The sequence below is a fragment of the Rhagoletis zephyria genome, unplaced genomic scaffold (assembly GCF_001687245.7).
Source record: "Rhagoletis zephyria isolate East Lansing unplaced genomic scaffold, Rhagoletis_zephyria_1.1 Rzeph_scaffold_00199, whole genome shotgun sequence".
Lineage (NCBI taxonomy): Eukaryota > Metazoa > Arthropoda > Insecta > Diptera > Tephritidae > Rhagoletis > Rhagoletis zephyria.
Window position 1 is genome coordinate 306,957 of NW_016157283.1, and position 17,558 is coordinate 324,514.

At 36.3% G+C, this 17,558-nt stretch overlaps 1 protein-coding gene across 4 annotated transcripts in view; it reads left to right on the plus strand.

The window, feature by feature from the left end:
* cno (adherens junction formation factor afadin) overlaps positions 1–17,558 on the plus strand; it is a 379,548-nt gene that overhangs the window by 305,415 nt on the left and 56,575 nt on the right. For all 4 annotated transcript variants that reach the window (XM_017609197.1, XM_017609198.1, XM_017609199.1 and 1 more), the window contains 2 exons: positions 12,655–12,798; positions 12,942–13,110. In XM_017609197.1, coding sequence (XP_017464686.1) covers positions 12,655–12,798; positions 12,942–13,110 — 313 coding nt within the window. The remainder of the gene's footprint in view (positions 1–12,654; positions 12,799–12,941; positions 13,111–17,558) is intronic.

A 17,558-nucleotide genomic window follows, 5' to 3' on the forward strand; every position in this document is an offset into this window, starting at 1 on the left:
TGATGGGTTTTACATCTGCAAATCTCATATTCTGGATCAGCTCAAACTTTTTAAAGGAAGCTCATCCAATCCAGCTAACACTTCCCAGCAAGCCAACCTAACCCGTCATTCCATGTCGTTCGTCGACAACGCTATACCATGTATCAAGGTTCCACCATGTGATACCCAAATTTTCTATGGAAGCTATGAGGACTGGCCCGCCTTTCGTGACATGTTCACGGCGGTGTATCTCAACCATCCCAAGCTAACACCGGCACAAAAACTCTATCACTTGCGAAACAAAACTCGTGGTAAGGCTGGCTCCATAGTAAAGCACTACACCTTGTGCGATGAAAATTTCCCTCTTGCTTGGGAAGCGTTAAGACCTCGTTTCGAAAACAAACGCATCCTAATCGACAAACAGCTGAAAACGCTCTTCAACTTGCCTTCTGCTAATTCCGAGAATAGCGAGGCGATTCAAAGAATCCAAAATACCATAAACGATTGTCTGCCTAAAGTCTCAAGGAGTTTCAGTTTCCGATTGGGACCCAATCCTAATCTATCTATGTTCCACCAAGCTCCCAGATGAGACGCTTTCACTCTTGGAACAATCTCTGAAATCTCGCAAAGAGCTCCCCAACTGGTCCCAACTGGACGAATTCCTAACCAGTCGGTACGAAGTGGTGGAGCGTTTATACGGGTATAAAACTACGAATCATCATCATTCGCAAGAACAACTTTCGTTCAAATGTAAGCTGTGCAATAACAGCCACACCCTTAAGTTCTGTTCTGAGTTCAAAAAACTCAACGTTCAAGAACGTACCAGGTTCGTAGAACAAAATGGTTATTGTACCAATTGCTTGGCTTACAATCATATTTTAAACGATTGCTCCAGTGCATTCCGATGTTTTCATTGCAAAAAGAACCACCACACAATGTTGCATCCTACCCCAACTACCAAATCGATTCCCAAAACACCTAGTAGGAACAACAACTTCAAACCACCAAAAAATCAACCACCTCAAGGGTCAAAGTCTTCTAAAAATGCAACATCTTTGCTGCTAACTCAATCATCCGAACCTTCATCCAGTAAGTCAAGACATCCGATCTTTGACATTACCGAAGACAATACCCTATCTGAGGAATCTCCTACTTATCTAGCAGATAAACCATCGAATATCCAAGCCAATTTTTCTACCAGCAATGAAAAAACATTGCTTCCTACAGCCCAAGTACACATCGAGCACTTGGGTGAATTCTATACCCTCAGAGCCTTAATCGATCAAGGTTCTCAAAAAACCTTTATTTCTGAAAAGATTCAAAATCGATTAAAACTTCCAACCAATCGAGAAAACTTTCCTATAACTGGTATGGGCGGTAAGATAGTGGAAAATGCAACTCGCGTTTGCCATGTTACTCTCGTGGCTAAACGAAATAACATTCGCATCAATACCAAAGCGATTATTCTCCACAAACTTACCAGTTTCCTACCGACATTCCAAATGAAGAAACCAGATTTATCCGAACTCAAGGATCTGGACCTCGCCGATCCATATTTCTTCAAACCATCGCAGATCGACCTAGTAATAGGTAGCGATCTTATACCAGAAATCCTACTCCCGGGAGTCAAGCATACAATTCTTGGTAGTCTTCTTGCGCAAAATACCATATTCGGATGGTATTTAAGTGGACCTTTAAAAACCACCGAATTTTCCACTTTTCATACGTACGTAATGGAAGATACCAGCGAAAACCTCAATTCTCAATTAAAGCGATTTTGGGAATTAGAGGAAGTCTCAGAAACACATCCACCTTGAGCCGCGGATGAGTTTTGTGAAAATCTTTACCAAGATACCACTTATCGACAAAGCGATGGACGGTATGTAGTTCGGCTACCCTTTAAATCCGAGTTTCCATCCAAGCTTGCGCTCGGTCCATCTCGGACCCAAGCGATGAAGCAAGCCATACGAATGGAGCATATGCTCAATAAAAAGCCTGATCTTAAGGAAGAGTATAGCCGTGTTTTAGAGGAATATTTATCACTTGACCATATGAAACCCAGTTCTCCCGATGAAATCCATGAAAATGATAATTATTGCTCGTATTATCTACCCCACCATTCCGTCGTTAAACCAGACAGTAAATCCACCAAAGTTCGAGTGGTATTTAACGCGTCCAAACCATCTGCGTCTGGAGTTCCTCTTAACGACATTCTTCAAAATATTCAAAAAATGTACCGCCAGATTCTGTTACACGAAGATTATCAACAATATCATCGAATTCTCTTTCAAAGAAAAAACGACATCAAACTCACTGATTTCGCATTGAAAACCGTCACGTTTGGAGTCAATTGCGCGCCGTATCTGGCTATTCGCACGCTCCACCAGTTTGCAAAGGATTCTAAAGATTCCCATCCTTTGGCCAAGACAATTCTGACTGAAGAAACGTATGTCGATGATATACTCACAGGTGAATTTGATATTCAAACTTGTCTTACGGCACAATCTCAAATAATCAAATGTTTGCTCTCGGCTGGGTTTCCTCTAAAGAAAATAACAGCTTATCATCCGGAACTTCTTAGACATATTCCAACTGAAGATTTGCTTGATTCTGAGTTTCTGAAAATTGATTCCTCCAGTTCTACCAAGACTCTTGGCATTAGATGGAACGCTTTAAATGACGCCTTCTCTTACTCCATCGAGCCTATTAAGCCAACTACAGGTGCCACAAAGCGCCAAATTCTGTCCTCGGTTTCCAAACTTTTTGACCCCGCAGGGTGGCTAGCGCCTATTATCATTCAGGCAAAAATACTCTTGCAGCAAATATGGTTTGAAGGCACGGAGTGGGATGAATGCGTTAAACCACTTTCGCTCCAAAAGTGGAACCAGTTTGTTGCTGATCTACCTAATATCGAAAAAATTCAAATACCAAGATGGACTGAATTTTCACCAAACCAAATAGTTCAAATTCATGGTTTCTGTGATACGTCAGAAAAAGCATTCTGTGCATCAATCTACATCCGAACTGAAACGAGCAATTCCACTTCATCTCATCTTCTCTTCTCAAAAACCAAAGTTGCACCGTTGAAAACAGTCAGTCTTCCGCGTCTGGAACTCTGTGGTGCAGTTCTGCTATCAAAATGCATTAAAAACGTTATAAATCAACTCCCTCTCGAGAACACTGACATTTTCTTATGAGCGTTCAACCTTCTCGCTACCATTCACCTACACCGGTCTTGATTTTGCAGGACCGTTCGAGGTCAAATCATCACCACTTAGAAAATCACCCACACTCAAAGGATACGTTTGTGTTTTTATTTGTTTCTCAACTAAAGCAATTCACTTAGAGCCGTGCTCCGAACTTTCCACCAAAGCCTTTCAAGCCACGTTCTCCCGGTTCGTTGGGAGACGCGGCCTCCCACAACGCGTATTCTCCGATAATGGAAAAAATTTCGTAGGCGCAAGTAGGGCCTACCGCCAAGATTTCAAACGATTCCTTAAAGAGTCATCCGAAGACATACGTTCCCAATACTCCATACATGGCTTTGAGTGGCAGTTCTTACCACCAAATGCTCCTCACATGGGCGGTCTGTGGGAGGCAGCCGTCAAAAGCTTCAAACTCCATTTCAAACGAATCGTTGGGAGTAATAGTTTCACCTTTGAAGAGCTCGCCACACTGCTGGCTCGCATCGAAGTAATGTTGAACTCTCGACCACTCTCCCCCATGTCAGACAATCCTCAAGAGCTTCTAGCCCTAACGCCTGGCCATTTCTTGCGCGGAGCTCCTCTGATTGCAGCGCCAGAACCACAAATTGACAATCTTTCGCTTCAAAATCGGTGGGAGAAATTAAAACTCTTGCATCAACAGTTCAGTCAGCGCTGGAAAGATTAATACCTTAAAGAATTACATCAAAGGTATAAGTGGAAAATCCCGCACCACAATCTTTCTGTTGGCGACTTCGTCGTCATTAAAAACGGACTATTACCTCCAAATGAATGGCGTTTAGGCAGAGTCGAAAAGGTTTATCATGGCTCGGACAACAAAGTCCGCGTTGCCGACATTCGAACGGAACATGGTACCTTGACCAGGCCAATTGTCAAACTATGTCCGCTCCCGATTCAAACAGACTTATCTCATCCACTGCCTTGACAAAAGTCTTCACAATTCTACTTTCTAACCACCATAGTCATAAGTTTTCTGACAGCTTTTACTAAAACAAATCTCATTCACAGGGAACCGAAAGTGTACNTAGGCAGAGTCGAAAAGGTTTATCATGGCTCGGACAACAAAGTCCGCGTTGCCGACATTCGAACGGAACATGGTACCTTGACCAGGCCAATTGTCAAACTATGTCCGCTCCCGATTCAAACAGACTTATCTCATCCACTGCCTTGACAAAAGTCTTCACAATTCTACTTTCTAACCACCATAGTCATAAGTTTTCTGACAGCTTTTACTAAAACAAATCTCATTCACAGGGAACCGAAAGTGTACGCCCCGTGGAAGCTATTGCCACGCAACACCAGGCCGTCACGCTCGCCGCGCGATCCCGATGTACATCAGTGCCTTATATGTTTTAAATACCACGCCTTGCGGTTCTGCAAAGAGTTCCAACTCATGGGAGTAGAAGAACGGAGGGTTAAGGTGCGGTTCTTAGACTATTGCCCCAATTGCTTGGCCCGCACCCACAGTCATGTCAGGGATTGCCGCTCAGATGGGAGGTGCAAAATCTGTAAACAGTTGCATCACACCCTCTTGCACCGTCCGACACCTGAGGAGGAGGCAGCTTCGGCTCCGGCCCGGCAACCAGCACCACGGTCAACGGATGCTCGTGCCCGCATCGAGCTGGACAGAGCCATTCGGGCATTGCAACGTTTGCGGGATACGCTTGCACCTGTGCAACGGGGCCGGCATGTTTAAGTGACTTGCGCTCACTTAAAGTATTTCCATGACTTGCGCTCATAACGACTTGCGTTCGCTTGAAATTACTTTCATGACTTGCGTTCATGCATCCCTGTTCGAATTCCACACTACAAGCATCCCTGCTCTAGTTGGAAGTTCGACAAGTGCACGGGAATTGCTTCCCAGGGTTGCTTATGGGCACACTGGGCTACTTCCAGTGTTGCCTATAAATGCAACCGCCGCCTTGTCATTCTCTTCTTTTTTCCACTGACGTCCAGCAGGATAGCAACACATCATTTTCATCCACCGAGGGATTTCCGCTTACCAGGACCTCTATTCATCGATCAAATCGTTCGCATTATCTTTTTAATAGTTTGCGTACTTATACATTTAAATTATATTTCATTTTCATAAAATCATTCGCTTCGCGAATCTTCTCATATTGTTAAATATTAATTCTTGCACTCAAGTTGTTATTTAAAATCATTCATACTTTCCGCGTATTAACATTCTCAGTTTCTACATACATATTATTGTTAATTAAAGTCACCTTCAAACATTAAAGTCTCTTGTATTATATTCGTTCATGCATACATGCATATGCATTCAACCATACTTTCATAATTTTCTTGAAATATTGTAAATTTGAATTATTGTTAATAAATACTACTTTTTAATATCGAAACCAATATCGTAAATATTGAACATTGTTATTAATTCAAAATTTGATCATAAATTCATTTTAAATATGTTCGATCAAATACTATAATACCATGTCTCCATTGTGAGATTTAATGAAGATTTAGCGCTCTGGCGAGATTAACGTTAAATCTTTTGAGATTTACCATATAAAATTTAAACTCGAAAGGCAATAGATTTAAATTAAATCTTCAATAATATTGATCACTAAACACAATTTGTTGGGTGTGGTAACCACAAATTCACATGTCACAAGTCAAATGACGTTTGTTTTCAATATACAGTTGCGGACATTGAAATCTTGCCAATTAAAAGAAACATGCATTTTCTTGTTTTTGGTTAGTTTTAAAGGAAAATTATTAATATTTACATAACTTTGGTTGTAATAAATTAAGAAGATATTACTTTAATAACTACAAAATTCAGAAAATATGTTTTATGATAATATAATGCGGAGTCTTCTTCGCTTTCTAAAAATCTTTTACGCGCGGCGACATGAAATTTATTAAATTCGGCAATGGTTCTGCCTTGATAACACTGCCCCAAGCATCCTCTAGAACTCAATTCGACACAAGCATATTCGCTAGCAAGGTCTTCATGATATGCCAAAGGCCCGCGATTGGATTTTCGGTACCCTCTTATGAAAAAGACGAATTATTTCCCCAACAGCTCTTTAAAAATTTTTCTTTGCGCAAATTATTGTTTTGATGATTTTTCTTAGATTCGAGAAAATGATTTCGAATATTGTACCATTTGTTACATTTTCCAAACTATATATTATACGTATTTACCACGAATAATAATAAAGAATTCACATAAAGGAACTCCGCTCCTGGTACCTTCCTTTTATATGTCTGTATTTCAGTATCCGCAACTGTATTTATGAAATCAGACATAAGAAAACCTCAAATATTTAAAAATGTGAACGTCAAACATATCTCGTTGTAGTAATGGAGACGGTTGTGATTTAGCAACAGGATTTATTAAATCTTGATAGGTAAATCTCTCAATGGAGACATAGTATAAATCAGTAATTTTGCTTAACAAATATATGGTGTTACTCAACTAAAAATGACATTTAAATTTGACGGATTTCAACTGAAAAAGTTTGAATGTAATATAGAACTCGAATTTGTTTGGAAGTTCTCCTTATTTTTAGAGAAATTGACAGCCAATTCGGCAGCTGTCAAAACTCAAGGTTTTAATTTCACGTGTCTAAAACCCTTACCAGTAGCATTTAAATAAACATTTTCTTACTATCAAATCAGCAGTCAATTTGACAGCTGTCAACTCTCAAAGCTTTAATTTGGCGTAAAATTCGTGATGAGCATGTTTAAAAACCTTATCAGTAACGTTTTTAAAAAGACTCTGATTTTTATAAAAATTGACAGCCCGTTTGACAGCTGTCGACTGTCAAACTTTTAATTTGACATAAAATCCGTGACTAGCGTGCCTAAAAACCTAATAAGTGGTATTTTCAAAAAGATTTCTTATTTTAAGAGAAATTAGCAGTTGATTTGACAGCTGTCAACTGTCAAACTAAAAATTTTATGGCATATCCAGATTTAGCATAATAAAAATACTACGATGATGCATTTTTATTATAATCGTAACAGCCCTTCTAATTTTTCGCGTAAAACATAGCTTCTCCGACCACTGTGCACCGTGTTATTCATAACTCGCGAAAATTGGGTAGAAATAGCATCCAGCGATTAGAAGCGAAAGAAGAAGTTCTCGTTAATAGGAAAACGTTTTCCTAATGCAGCATTATGCAGCATGTACTCATTTTCAAACTGAAAATCGACAGTTCATTCAGCATGTACTTAAAAGAAAACACACTTATATTTAAGATTTTTTAAAAAGTCGAGTTAGTAAATTTTTGCAGTGAGCGGCTCATTTAATAAAAAATTATCGTGAAACTTGTTTCTGACATATCTTTCATGAATGGTAGTAATTTCTCGACAAAACTTATGTTACGGTTCCGTGGTAGTTATGTCGAAACACCCTAGAAAACACACATGATACTAGTCGAACCGGCGCAACCGTAAGAGTAAGTCGTGCTCATATTGTGTAATAATTTACAATGTGACAATTTACTATTATTTTTGCAGTCCTGAAGATAACTACAGATTGAAGTCGAAATATCGATCAAATAAATAAAGCATTATAAATTGTGGTTTGTTTAAAATTTTGCCTTGACCTCAACTGTAGTTAATAAAATAATCTTATGAAAAACTTTACAAAAAACTGCTCATTTATAGTTTTACATATTTTCGTTGTTTTTTACAAGCTTTTATTTAACTTGCTCATCGCGTGGAAATTTCGATTTTAAGCTAGCTTCCGGACAAATGAAAGAATTATTCCGATTCAATTCTGGTATATGCCACTTGTTCTCATAACTTAGCTTGTGTAAACCAAGAAATGTAGCAACCGATCACCGAGATAGTAAATTATCGACGCGAGGTATAAAATAGCTGTCAGGTATTAAATATCTAGCCCATTTTTCGATGAACACATCATGCAACAAGGAAACGTGGGACGCGGGCACGATATCTACTATGTATATGCGAAGAACTTAAAACTTCAATCGGACAAAAAGTACTTCTGCAAGTAATTGCACGGGTGCAAAAAAGAAAATACCGTTATTATTCTGTTGACTCAAAGCCTCATCCGGCACACCTCGGATCAATTATCCGTAACTGTAAGATAAATGGAGGCCCTCAGCCCATTCGAACAGTTTATTTCCAATTGTAGCCAGTCTGGACAAGAAATGACGGATGCTCTACTACTGTTTTTCAAGAAACACGACATTGACATATCGGATTACCGCGCCAAAAATGGGCAGCAAATACAAAAAAAATGCAAGCTCTGATACTCAAAGAGAATAGCGATGCTGTTTACATTCCATGCTGTGTTCATTCTCTGAGTTTGATCGGAAAGCAGCGGTCCGCGCACGCCCCAAGGTGGTCAATTTTTTAGAGGAACTTTTTGTATTTTTCACGTCTTCATTTTCACATTTTGAGTACTAAATTGGCGGCTTGGAAACATCTATAAACTCAAACATTTGTGTGATACCCGCTGGTCATATCTCGCTGATACTACAAAAGCCTTGATATGGATATGACGATGATCATAAAAATATTGTGAAAAATCAAGCTCGGGGTATTGCGAGGGAAATGTACCCCCTTCTGACATTTCGAGTAGCAAACCTTTGCAAAGATTAACTATAACCCTGAGGATTGTTATTGATTGTTTAGAAATCTTATATAGAGTCCAATAGAATTTTTTTTTTTGACATACGAAGAAACAGCTAAAAGTTGTCAAAATCAAAAAAAAAAATCGCGTCTATGAATTTGATGTACGCTTGCAACATATAGACGCAAAAATATCGACGATACAACTTTAAGCCAAGGAAAAATTCGTGCGGTATCTTTATTGCGGCGATAGATATGCTGACTTCCAAGACATACTAATAAAATGTTTGGATACTGTTCTACTGCGGTATTTAAACTGCTTGTATATGCAAAGTTGCGAAACATTGCAACCACATACATTGCATATTTTGAATATTCAATATAACAATTAATACCATTTCGCAATTTCCATTTTAACAATGCCAATCGCAACCAAAAACAAACGAAGCATCAACTTTGTTTCTGATGCGCTGATTACTCTAACAATGCGTTTCGATAACTTTTCGGATGCGTTTTGGAAAAGTATACATTGTCAAACATTTGTGGTTCGGCGTTATCGAACATTATGCTTTGTATTTATGCAATGCAATTGACGTTTTGGAAGTCAGCCATACATAGATAGATCGATAACAGCACTGAGTGACAGAATTTCGTCCTTCAAGTGTGTGAATGGCTGATTTACTCAGTATTAGAGTTTGGCACTTTCGTTCTTTTGAGTGAACCATTCAGTTGTAGCTCCCCTTAGTGAACTATCATATTATTACATACAAAACAAAAAAATTTGGTAATGTGAATTCACAGAATACTTTTACAAACATAAATAAATCACATACAAAGTATGCTGTCTTTTTCAATCGACGGCATACATTTGCAGTAATGGTGATCTTCTTAGCATTACTGTTATTACACAAAAAAAAATTTTGTTACATACATACGTAGCTTATTTAATTTTAGCATAGTTTCATTCATTTACAGAGTTTTCGTATAAATAAAAAATAAATAAACAATTAAAAAATGCATATATATTGCTGTGCAAAAACATTAAATAAGAAAGTAGGTTTGATTTTAAAAGCATTCTACGGTAGTTTAGTATATTCTCTGTCCCGAAAAAAACTCGTTTGCAAGGAACTAAAGTAGCAACAATGGAAAAGCGTTTTAAAACATATTTGTAACAAGTAATTTTTAAGCAAAAAACACAACCTACTTCAATTCTCATATAAAAATTTAGACGTACCGTTAATTTCTTCATGATCCAATGATCGTATCTAAACGAAATTAGTATGGAACCATCTCGGAGACACTACCTTTCCGATAGAAAAAAAAATTAAAATATTCCGGCGAATTGATAACCTTCTCCTATTTTTTTAATTCGGTTAAAGTGGGAATACACGTCGTACGTTCGTGCTAAGAAGATTTGGATCAGGGATTGGTATTGGTTGATCGTCAACTGTTCATACTCATTCAATACCGCTGCTTTGTATGACTGAGCAGCGGCGTTGGCTTAGTAGTATCGATACCTAAACGAAATTAGAGGATGACTGAACACGAGCGCATTGCGTGCTGTCTTGCAAATACAGCCACCACAAGTGAACGATGCTTATAACTGCTCATACTGATATTGACTTCGGCAAATCTGTACTCTGAATGATCGTGCACGAAACCAGAAAACGTGGCAGTTGAACGGCTCCGAAAATATGAGAGTCATCATTTGTTGCAGAAGTCGTTTGACTTGTTGCTGAAAATCATCTGACTTGTTGCTGAAAGCCATTTGACTTGTTGCTGAAAATCATCTGACTTGTTGCTGAAATGACGACGAATGTGGTAAAGGGTAATTTATCGTCTCGTATGCATGTATGTATGTATTTATAGCGCGTCTACCATTCAATTGCATTGCTCACTGCTGGCTAGTTGTGAATATGCATACGTACGTAAGTATGTATGTATGTACATATCAATGCTTCATTTCAAACAAGCAAGTGTCTTTGAATGTTTTTGAACTACAGTATCATCACTTCGGCAACACGTCAAACGCGCCTTCAGCAACAAACCAAAGGCGGCGGTTTGACTTCTGCAACAAATCAAGTTAGCTAACTGCGGCATCTTGCCTTCGCCAGTCTTTCACATAAGCCTGTCATGCTTTCGGCAACCGTCCAAAGCAGTATCGTGCTTTTGGCAGGCGATCAAATACGGCGGTTGCTGGTTTCGTGCACGATCATTCGGAGTACAGATTTGCCGAAGTCAATATCAGTATGAGATTTTATTAGCATCGTTCACTTGTGGTGGCTGTATTTGCAAGACAGCACGCTTTGCGGTGGTGTTCGTTCATCCTCCGTTTTTAACGTGAGTAGGCTTAAAGTCACAAAAACAGCACCCTTTGCCAATCCCTGATTTGGATCGTAATCCAAAATAAGAAATTGTAGTATTGCCAAATTTAGTTCAATTAGAAGACCGAACTAGAGAACTAGTTCATTGAGATGAACTAGTTCTTTAGTTCATTTAGTTCAAGAACTACGCAAGCCTACTCGGTATGCAATGTCGCGAAATCGATCTTAACGCACAAAAACTCGCAAAGGAATATCCACGGGATGTAGAATCCACGTTGTCATGAAAAAATCTAAAAGGAATCTGCGGAAATACACATATGCACATATATCGTGTTATCAAAGAAAACAACACTGCAGAAATCGTTCTCCACTTGTGCCTATCGATGATGGTAACGAATTGCACTAGCGAAAGGTCTTATTCAAAATTTTAAAAATATTGACTCTTCGTCTGATTCTTGCCAGCTAAGACAGACTTTCACTTCGCGAACGCAATTTCGACGAATTATTAAACGTCAGCATGTTTAAGATTCGACAAAATAATCATATGTACATATTATGTACATATCGTCACCTGAAATACAAAAAGCCGGAACAACATCGTAAATGAAATGGAAAAAGTCATGGCTAATATTTTAATTTTTTTTCATAAAATGATGTGGGGAGTTGTAATTCGATGAAATCCATCATATAAGTTAAAAAGTGAATTTTGAATTTTTTATTAGTTATGACTTTTTGCATTTCAACGATGACGTTTGTTACGTCTTTTTGCATTTCAGGGGACGATATATATTTGTAATTATCAAACCAATTCAGTTGTGATAGAAAAATATTGCGATAATTGAAGAAATCGCATTACATTTACAGCCAAGCTCATACAAATCAAAGAAGACTTTAACTGCTTTATAAATCGAAAATTTGCATGGAAATTTCACTTTATTAAGCTCTTCAAACCTACTTTATTTTTTTATGAATGAGGCCATTAGTCTACAGGACTTCGCTTTTGGGTCCCCACATATCCTCCGGCCTGTAATCATAAGTAATATTTTAGCACATAAGTAATATTTATGCATACATACGTTCTTATAAAAATTATTTGTTAACACACGCGTAAATAAATTACCACAGTTTTCAAAAAAACTTTATTATTTAAGAATTTGCATAAAATATAACCGATAACTACTGTTTTCTCATAAACCTTTGTTTTTTCATTAATCGTATACTCGTATGTATAGTATAGCCCATCTTTTTAAAGCCACTTAAATTTATTTTTTGTAGATTGCAATTGTACATACAAAGCTTTTGTTAAATGATGTTTTGAATTTCCAAATGCTAATACGTCTTTCGTTTCCCTTTCATATTAACACATCCATAATGATAATCACATAATACACCAACCCATGCACATCAAAAACGTAACTTTAAATGGTTGTTCAATTAATGTGTTCCGATTCTCCCTGCAATATGCCGTTTGTTTTCAATAAATCATTTTGTGATTGTCTGGAATATAATTTAAAATGATCGCCGTCATCATACTCGTTAACTTCATGCCAACACAGGTAATCGCCGGATGTCTGAACGTGACCTAACAAGAATGGGCACAGCAGATTCAAAAAATTTTGGTCCCCTCATACCTAACACCCATTTATCAAATAGTAAATCGGTACCTGCACTACATCATCACACTGGAAGTGGCACTATTTGTAAGTCAAAATTAACTTATGTATATAATTTTGTATAGTTTTATAGATAATTAATACTCTTTTTAGTTATTTTCTTAATCACTTAAAGTAGTTAATAATAGTATACACTTTAAACTACATTCGGAAATATATTTCTCTTTTAGCCATGAACGCTTCGAAATCCCGCAGCACTCACAGCCTTGTCACCAATCCCAATACCAACAGCAATGTGGTTGGCGGAATCAGCAGCCTAAACAACAACGAACAAGGCTTTTATCAAAACCTAAGCGTTTACCGTGCACAAAATCAAAGCCAACCGATTTTAGCCGAAAGGTAATTGAAATCTAACAAATTTATCGAATTATCGAATTTGGCATATGTCTTACGAAACCACATATGAAAAGAAAACTATTGAATATAGGTTGCCTATAAACTTTCGGTCCAGGCTATGAGTAATTTAAGATAATATAAAACGTGCTGAGCGCTCAAGTGCGCAGAAGTCTAGTCGTCATTAGGGATGGCAGAAAAAATTATAATAATCATATGATTAATCACAAGCAAAAAAAATTAGTTGCAATTATTGAGAAATAATCGATTAGTCGAATTTTTAAAGGCATTTTTTTACAGTGCGTATTCCATAAAAAATTTCTAATTTTCTTTTTAATTACCCTTAAACAAAATAATACGAGGATTTTTAGCGGCGATAATTATTTATTGTTTAACCAAGTTTGCAAAAACAAAAGTTTTGATATGCGTTTTGTTGTTAAGCGGTTGTGTTTCTCGGTGGCTGTAGCGCCAGCCTCTAAAAAGAGGCGCTCAGCAGGTACTAGGTTTGCCAACTTTTTCAAAAAAATTTGAAAAAAATATAGTACACTTCAAATATGGCCCCTATTGCGAGTGGCGACTGGCAGTAGAATAGAAATTTGTCGATCGAGTCGATCACCTTTTATTTTGCTATTGTGTAACTTGATCGATAAAAATTTGTACTATTGTGAATGGTTGACAGAATTGTAAACAGCTGTTTGTTTGTTTACATTTGTTTTTTGAGTGTTTTATTTACATCATTTTTAAAATAATTACTTTTATTATAAAATTTAAAAAATGGACACAGTTGAAATATGGTTTAGTGATGAGGAAGATGATGCGGAAGCTAATAGATTAGTAGAGTTGGCTAAAGCAAGGAGGGAATTGCGAGATTCGTCGGATCCCTTGGACTTGGAAGGTGTATGTACATATGTGAGTTTTATGAATAGAAGTTGCGTTCCCCATGCTTCACGGTTTTTAGGCTTTACAAGATTTGCAGGAAAAGCTGTTTTCCTCATTAATAAACTTTATGGAAGTTTAAGAAATACGGTACGGTTAAGTTTTTTGTACAATGATGTTGGGTTTTTGTGTTCAAACGCGTGACCCGAGTTTAAAAACTTTAACATAACAACATAACAAGTGTATTGAAAGAATTCAACTTTAATTTAAAATAAAGATTTCAAATTTCCGAGCACTAGTCAATTAATAAATTATGCAGTTTTTTTGTATAAACTTTTGATGTTGGTTCTGCGCAAAAACACTGTGGATGGCGTAGCCGGAGTTATATGCACAAGATATATTGCATATCTTTCACAACAGAAGCGGAGCTACCGCCCCTACTCTTTCCGAAAATTCCTTTGATTATGTCCTCATTCTCCTGCATCAGCTTGACCAACCGCGCAAGTTACCTTTTGTTGCTTACAATTTTTGATCTGTAATTCAGACACATACGTATATAGGTATAATGCACAATTTTTTACAACTTCCAGTTTAATTGACTTACTTTTTATCCATTATAGTAACACTTTATTATGTAAATTTTATAAACGCAAACTCCAACGACTAAAAAACAGCAATAGAAGGATGAGCGATTAAAAAGTATTCACAGTCGCTAATTGAGCGACTAAGCGACACTCTCAATAGCATCGATAATCGACAATCGCTCAATAGTCGTTTATCTACTGCCAGTCGACATTCGCATTTGGGGTGTATATTTATGTATATAGTATTTCATTTAAAAGAAAAAGTAAAAACGTTTTTGATATGTACGTTAGGGCTGAGTAATTTGTTTGGAGCAAATTTTCGAAGAAAATGTATAGCAAATAGAAATTCTACAATTAATTCTGAGCAAAAATGGCAATTGAACTATATACCAAAAATGACGTTTGGCCTCGCAATTTTCAAACGAAACAGCATTATATTGTATGAAGAGACACACACATTTTTGCAAATAGAAAATTAATTAATTAATAACACAGGTTTACAAAAAAAAGTGTATGCATATTAAAACAAACCTATATATCCTTATGTTATTCGAGATGCTGAATGCGAATCCGAGGTCCGTTAGCCTCCATCACGTGAGGTTCGTGGTCATTTGAAGGTCAAGTAGGGAAAAATTCATTGAATAAACCTGAAAATTCATCGGAATTTGACCTTGGCATGACCTGGGCATGACCTCCAGATGACCTTGAGGAATCAAGGGACCTCCATACTCGGTGTCAGTGACAACAAAAACAATTTTTTTTTTGAATTTTTGTTGAATACATTTTATGTCCTACTTGACCTTCAACTGACCACGAACCTGACGTGGTGGAGACTAACGGACTTCGGATTCGCATTCAGCGTGTCGAATAACATAGGGATATATAGGTTTGGTTTAATATGCGTAAGCTTTTTTTTTGTAAACCTGTGTAATTAATTTCGAAAAAATTATAATACACTGATTTTTCTTCTTTTTTTTTGCTTAGAATCGAAGAATTCGAATATACCGTACACTTTTTCGAAATTAAATTACTCCGCCCTAGTATATATAACGGTGCCCATCGAAAATGTTTTTTTTGGAAATTTCAAGACCCTACCCCCTTAATTTTATCACTTTTATGAGAAATATTATTGCCTATTTTAATAGATTTTTTAAAGGTCATTTAGAGGTCGCGACCTGTCGATTTAGGTCAGAAAATACGATTTTGTAGATTTCAAAGATCGAATATGATCTGAGAAGAGGATATATACGCCTTTTAAATGATATATAAATCTATTGTTGGACTTGGATTGTTGGGATTTTTTATCGGGAAAAATAAAAAAAAGCATATTTCTCTTAATTTTTTAAATTTTTACTATCGATAATTTCGACAATTTCAAAATATGTATTACTATCTAAAATTAAATTAATTTTTAAATAAACTGATAGCTCATTTATTGCAATCGCATAAAAATTGTCGAAGTTAGGGAACTTTTCTTAAATACGGCCTTGAATTTATATTGTTTATGTACCGGACTTTCAGATTTTTTGAGCAGTGTGACTAAGGAATTCATCAATATTTATTCAAAATTGATATATAAAAAGCATATTTCTCTTAATTTTTTAAATTTTGACTATCGATAATTTCGACAATTTCAAAATATGTATTACTATCTAAAATTAAATTAATTTTTAAATAAACTGATAGCTCATTTATTGCAATCGCATAAAAATTGTCGAAGTTAGGGAACTTTTCTTAAATACGGCCTTGAATTTATATTGTTTATGTACCGGACTTTCAGATTTTTTGAGCAGTGTGACTAAGGAATTCATCAATATTTATTCAAAATTGATATATACAATCGCTCTTTAGCAAAGAAGTGAGTTTTCAGGAAATTTTAGGAAAATGGGAGTGGCACCGCCCACTTATATCATATATGTGTATCTCAAAAGCTACTTGACCGATCTCAACCAAAAGCCACGGGCTCCACCAACGTAACGGTAATTTCAAAAAACTCAAAGGTAGCTATATTTTAGAAGGAGTAGGTTTTGTCCGATTTCAAAAATATTCAAGATGGTACTTAAGGAGGCTAAGCGCAATGTGTATACCAAATTTGGTCGAGATCGGTGAAGTATTTAGTTTTTGGGATACACATACATATATGATATAAGTGGGCGGTGCCTCCCTCATTTTCCTAAAATTTCTTGAAAAACCACTTCTTTGCTAAAGAGCGATTGTATATATCAATGTTGAATAAATATTGATGAATTCCTTAGTCACACTGCTCAAAAATCTTTAAGTCCGGTACATGAACAATATAAATTCAAGGCCGTATTTAAGTAAAGTCGCCTAACTTGGCCAATTTTTATGCGATTGCAATAAATTAGCTATTAGTTTACTTAAAAATAGAAGTGATTATAGGTAGTGGTACATATTTTGTTATTTTGGAAATTATCGATGGTCAAAATTTAAAAATTTATATTTTATATATATATATATTTTAAAGGCCTATATATCCTCTTCTCAGATCATATTCGATCTTTGAAATCGAATCAAAAATAGTCATTCAAAAACTCATAAATCTAGAAAATCGTATTTTCTGACCTAAATCTAAATGACCCTTAAAAAATCTATAAAAAATAAGCAATAATATTTGCCATAAAAACGAGTAAAATAAGGGGGTAGGGTCCTGAAATTTCCAAAAAAAAAATTTTCGATGGGCACCCTAGTATACATATGTACATATTATGATATATACCTTTGCACTCTTGGTTTTTAATAATTCAGTGTTAACTATGAAAATATCATATGCCCTATCGCAACCAAAATTTAAATTTATATAAATCAAAAGTTCATTTTGTATCAGGGAGATAAAATAATTTTATGTGAATTTAGTAGTTCATTCTCAGTATTTTTAACAATATGTTGCTAACTGAAACTCACTATGACTTTTTACTTTAATTTACTTTAAAGTATATTTAATTTAATCTAGTTATTTCGGTATTTTATTTTAAT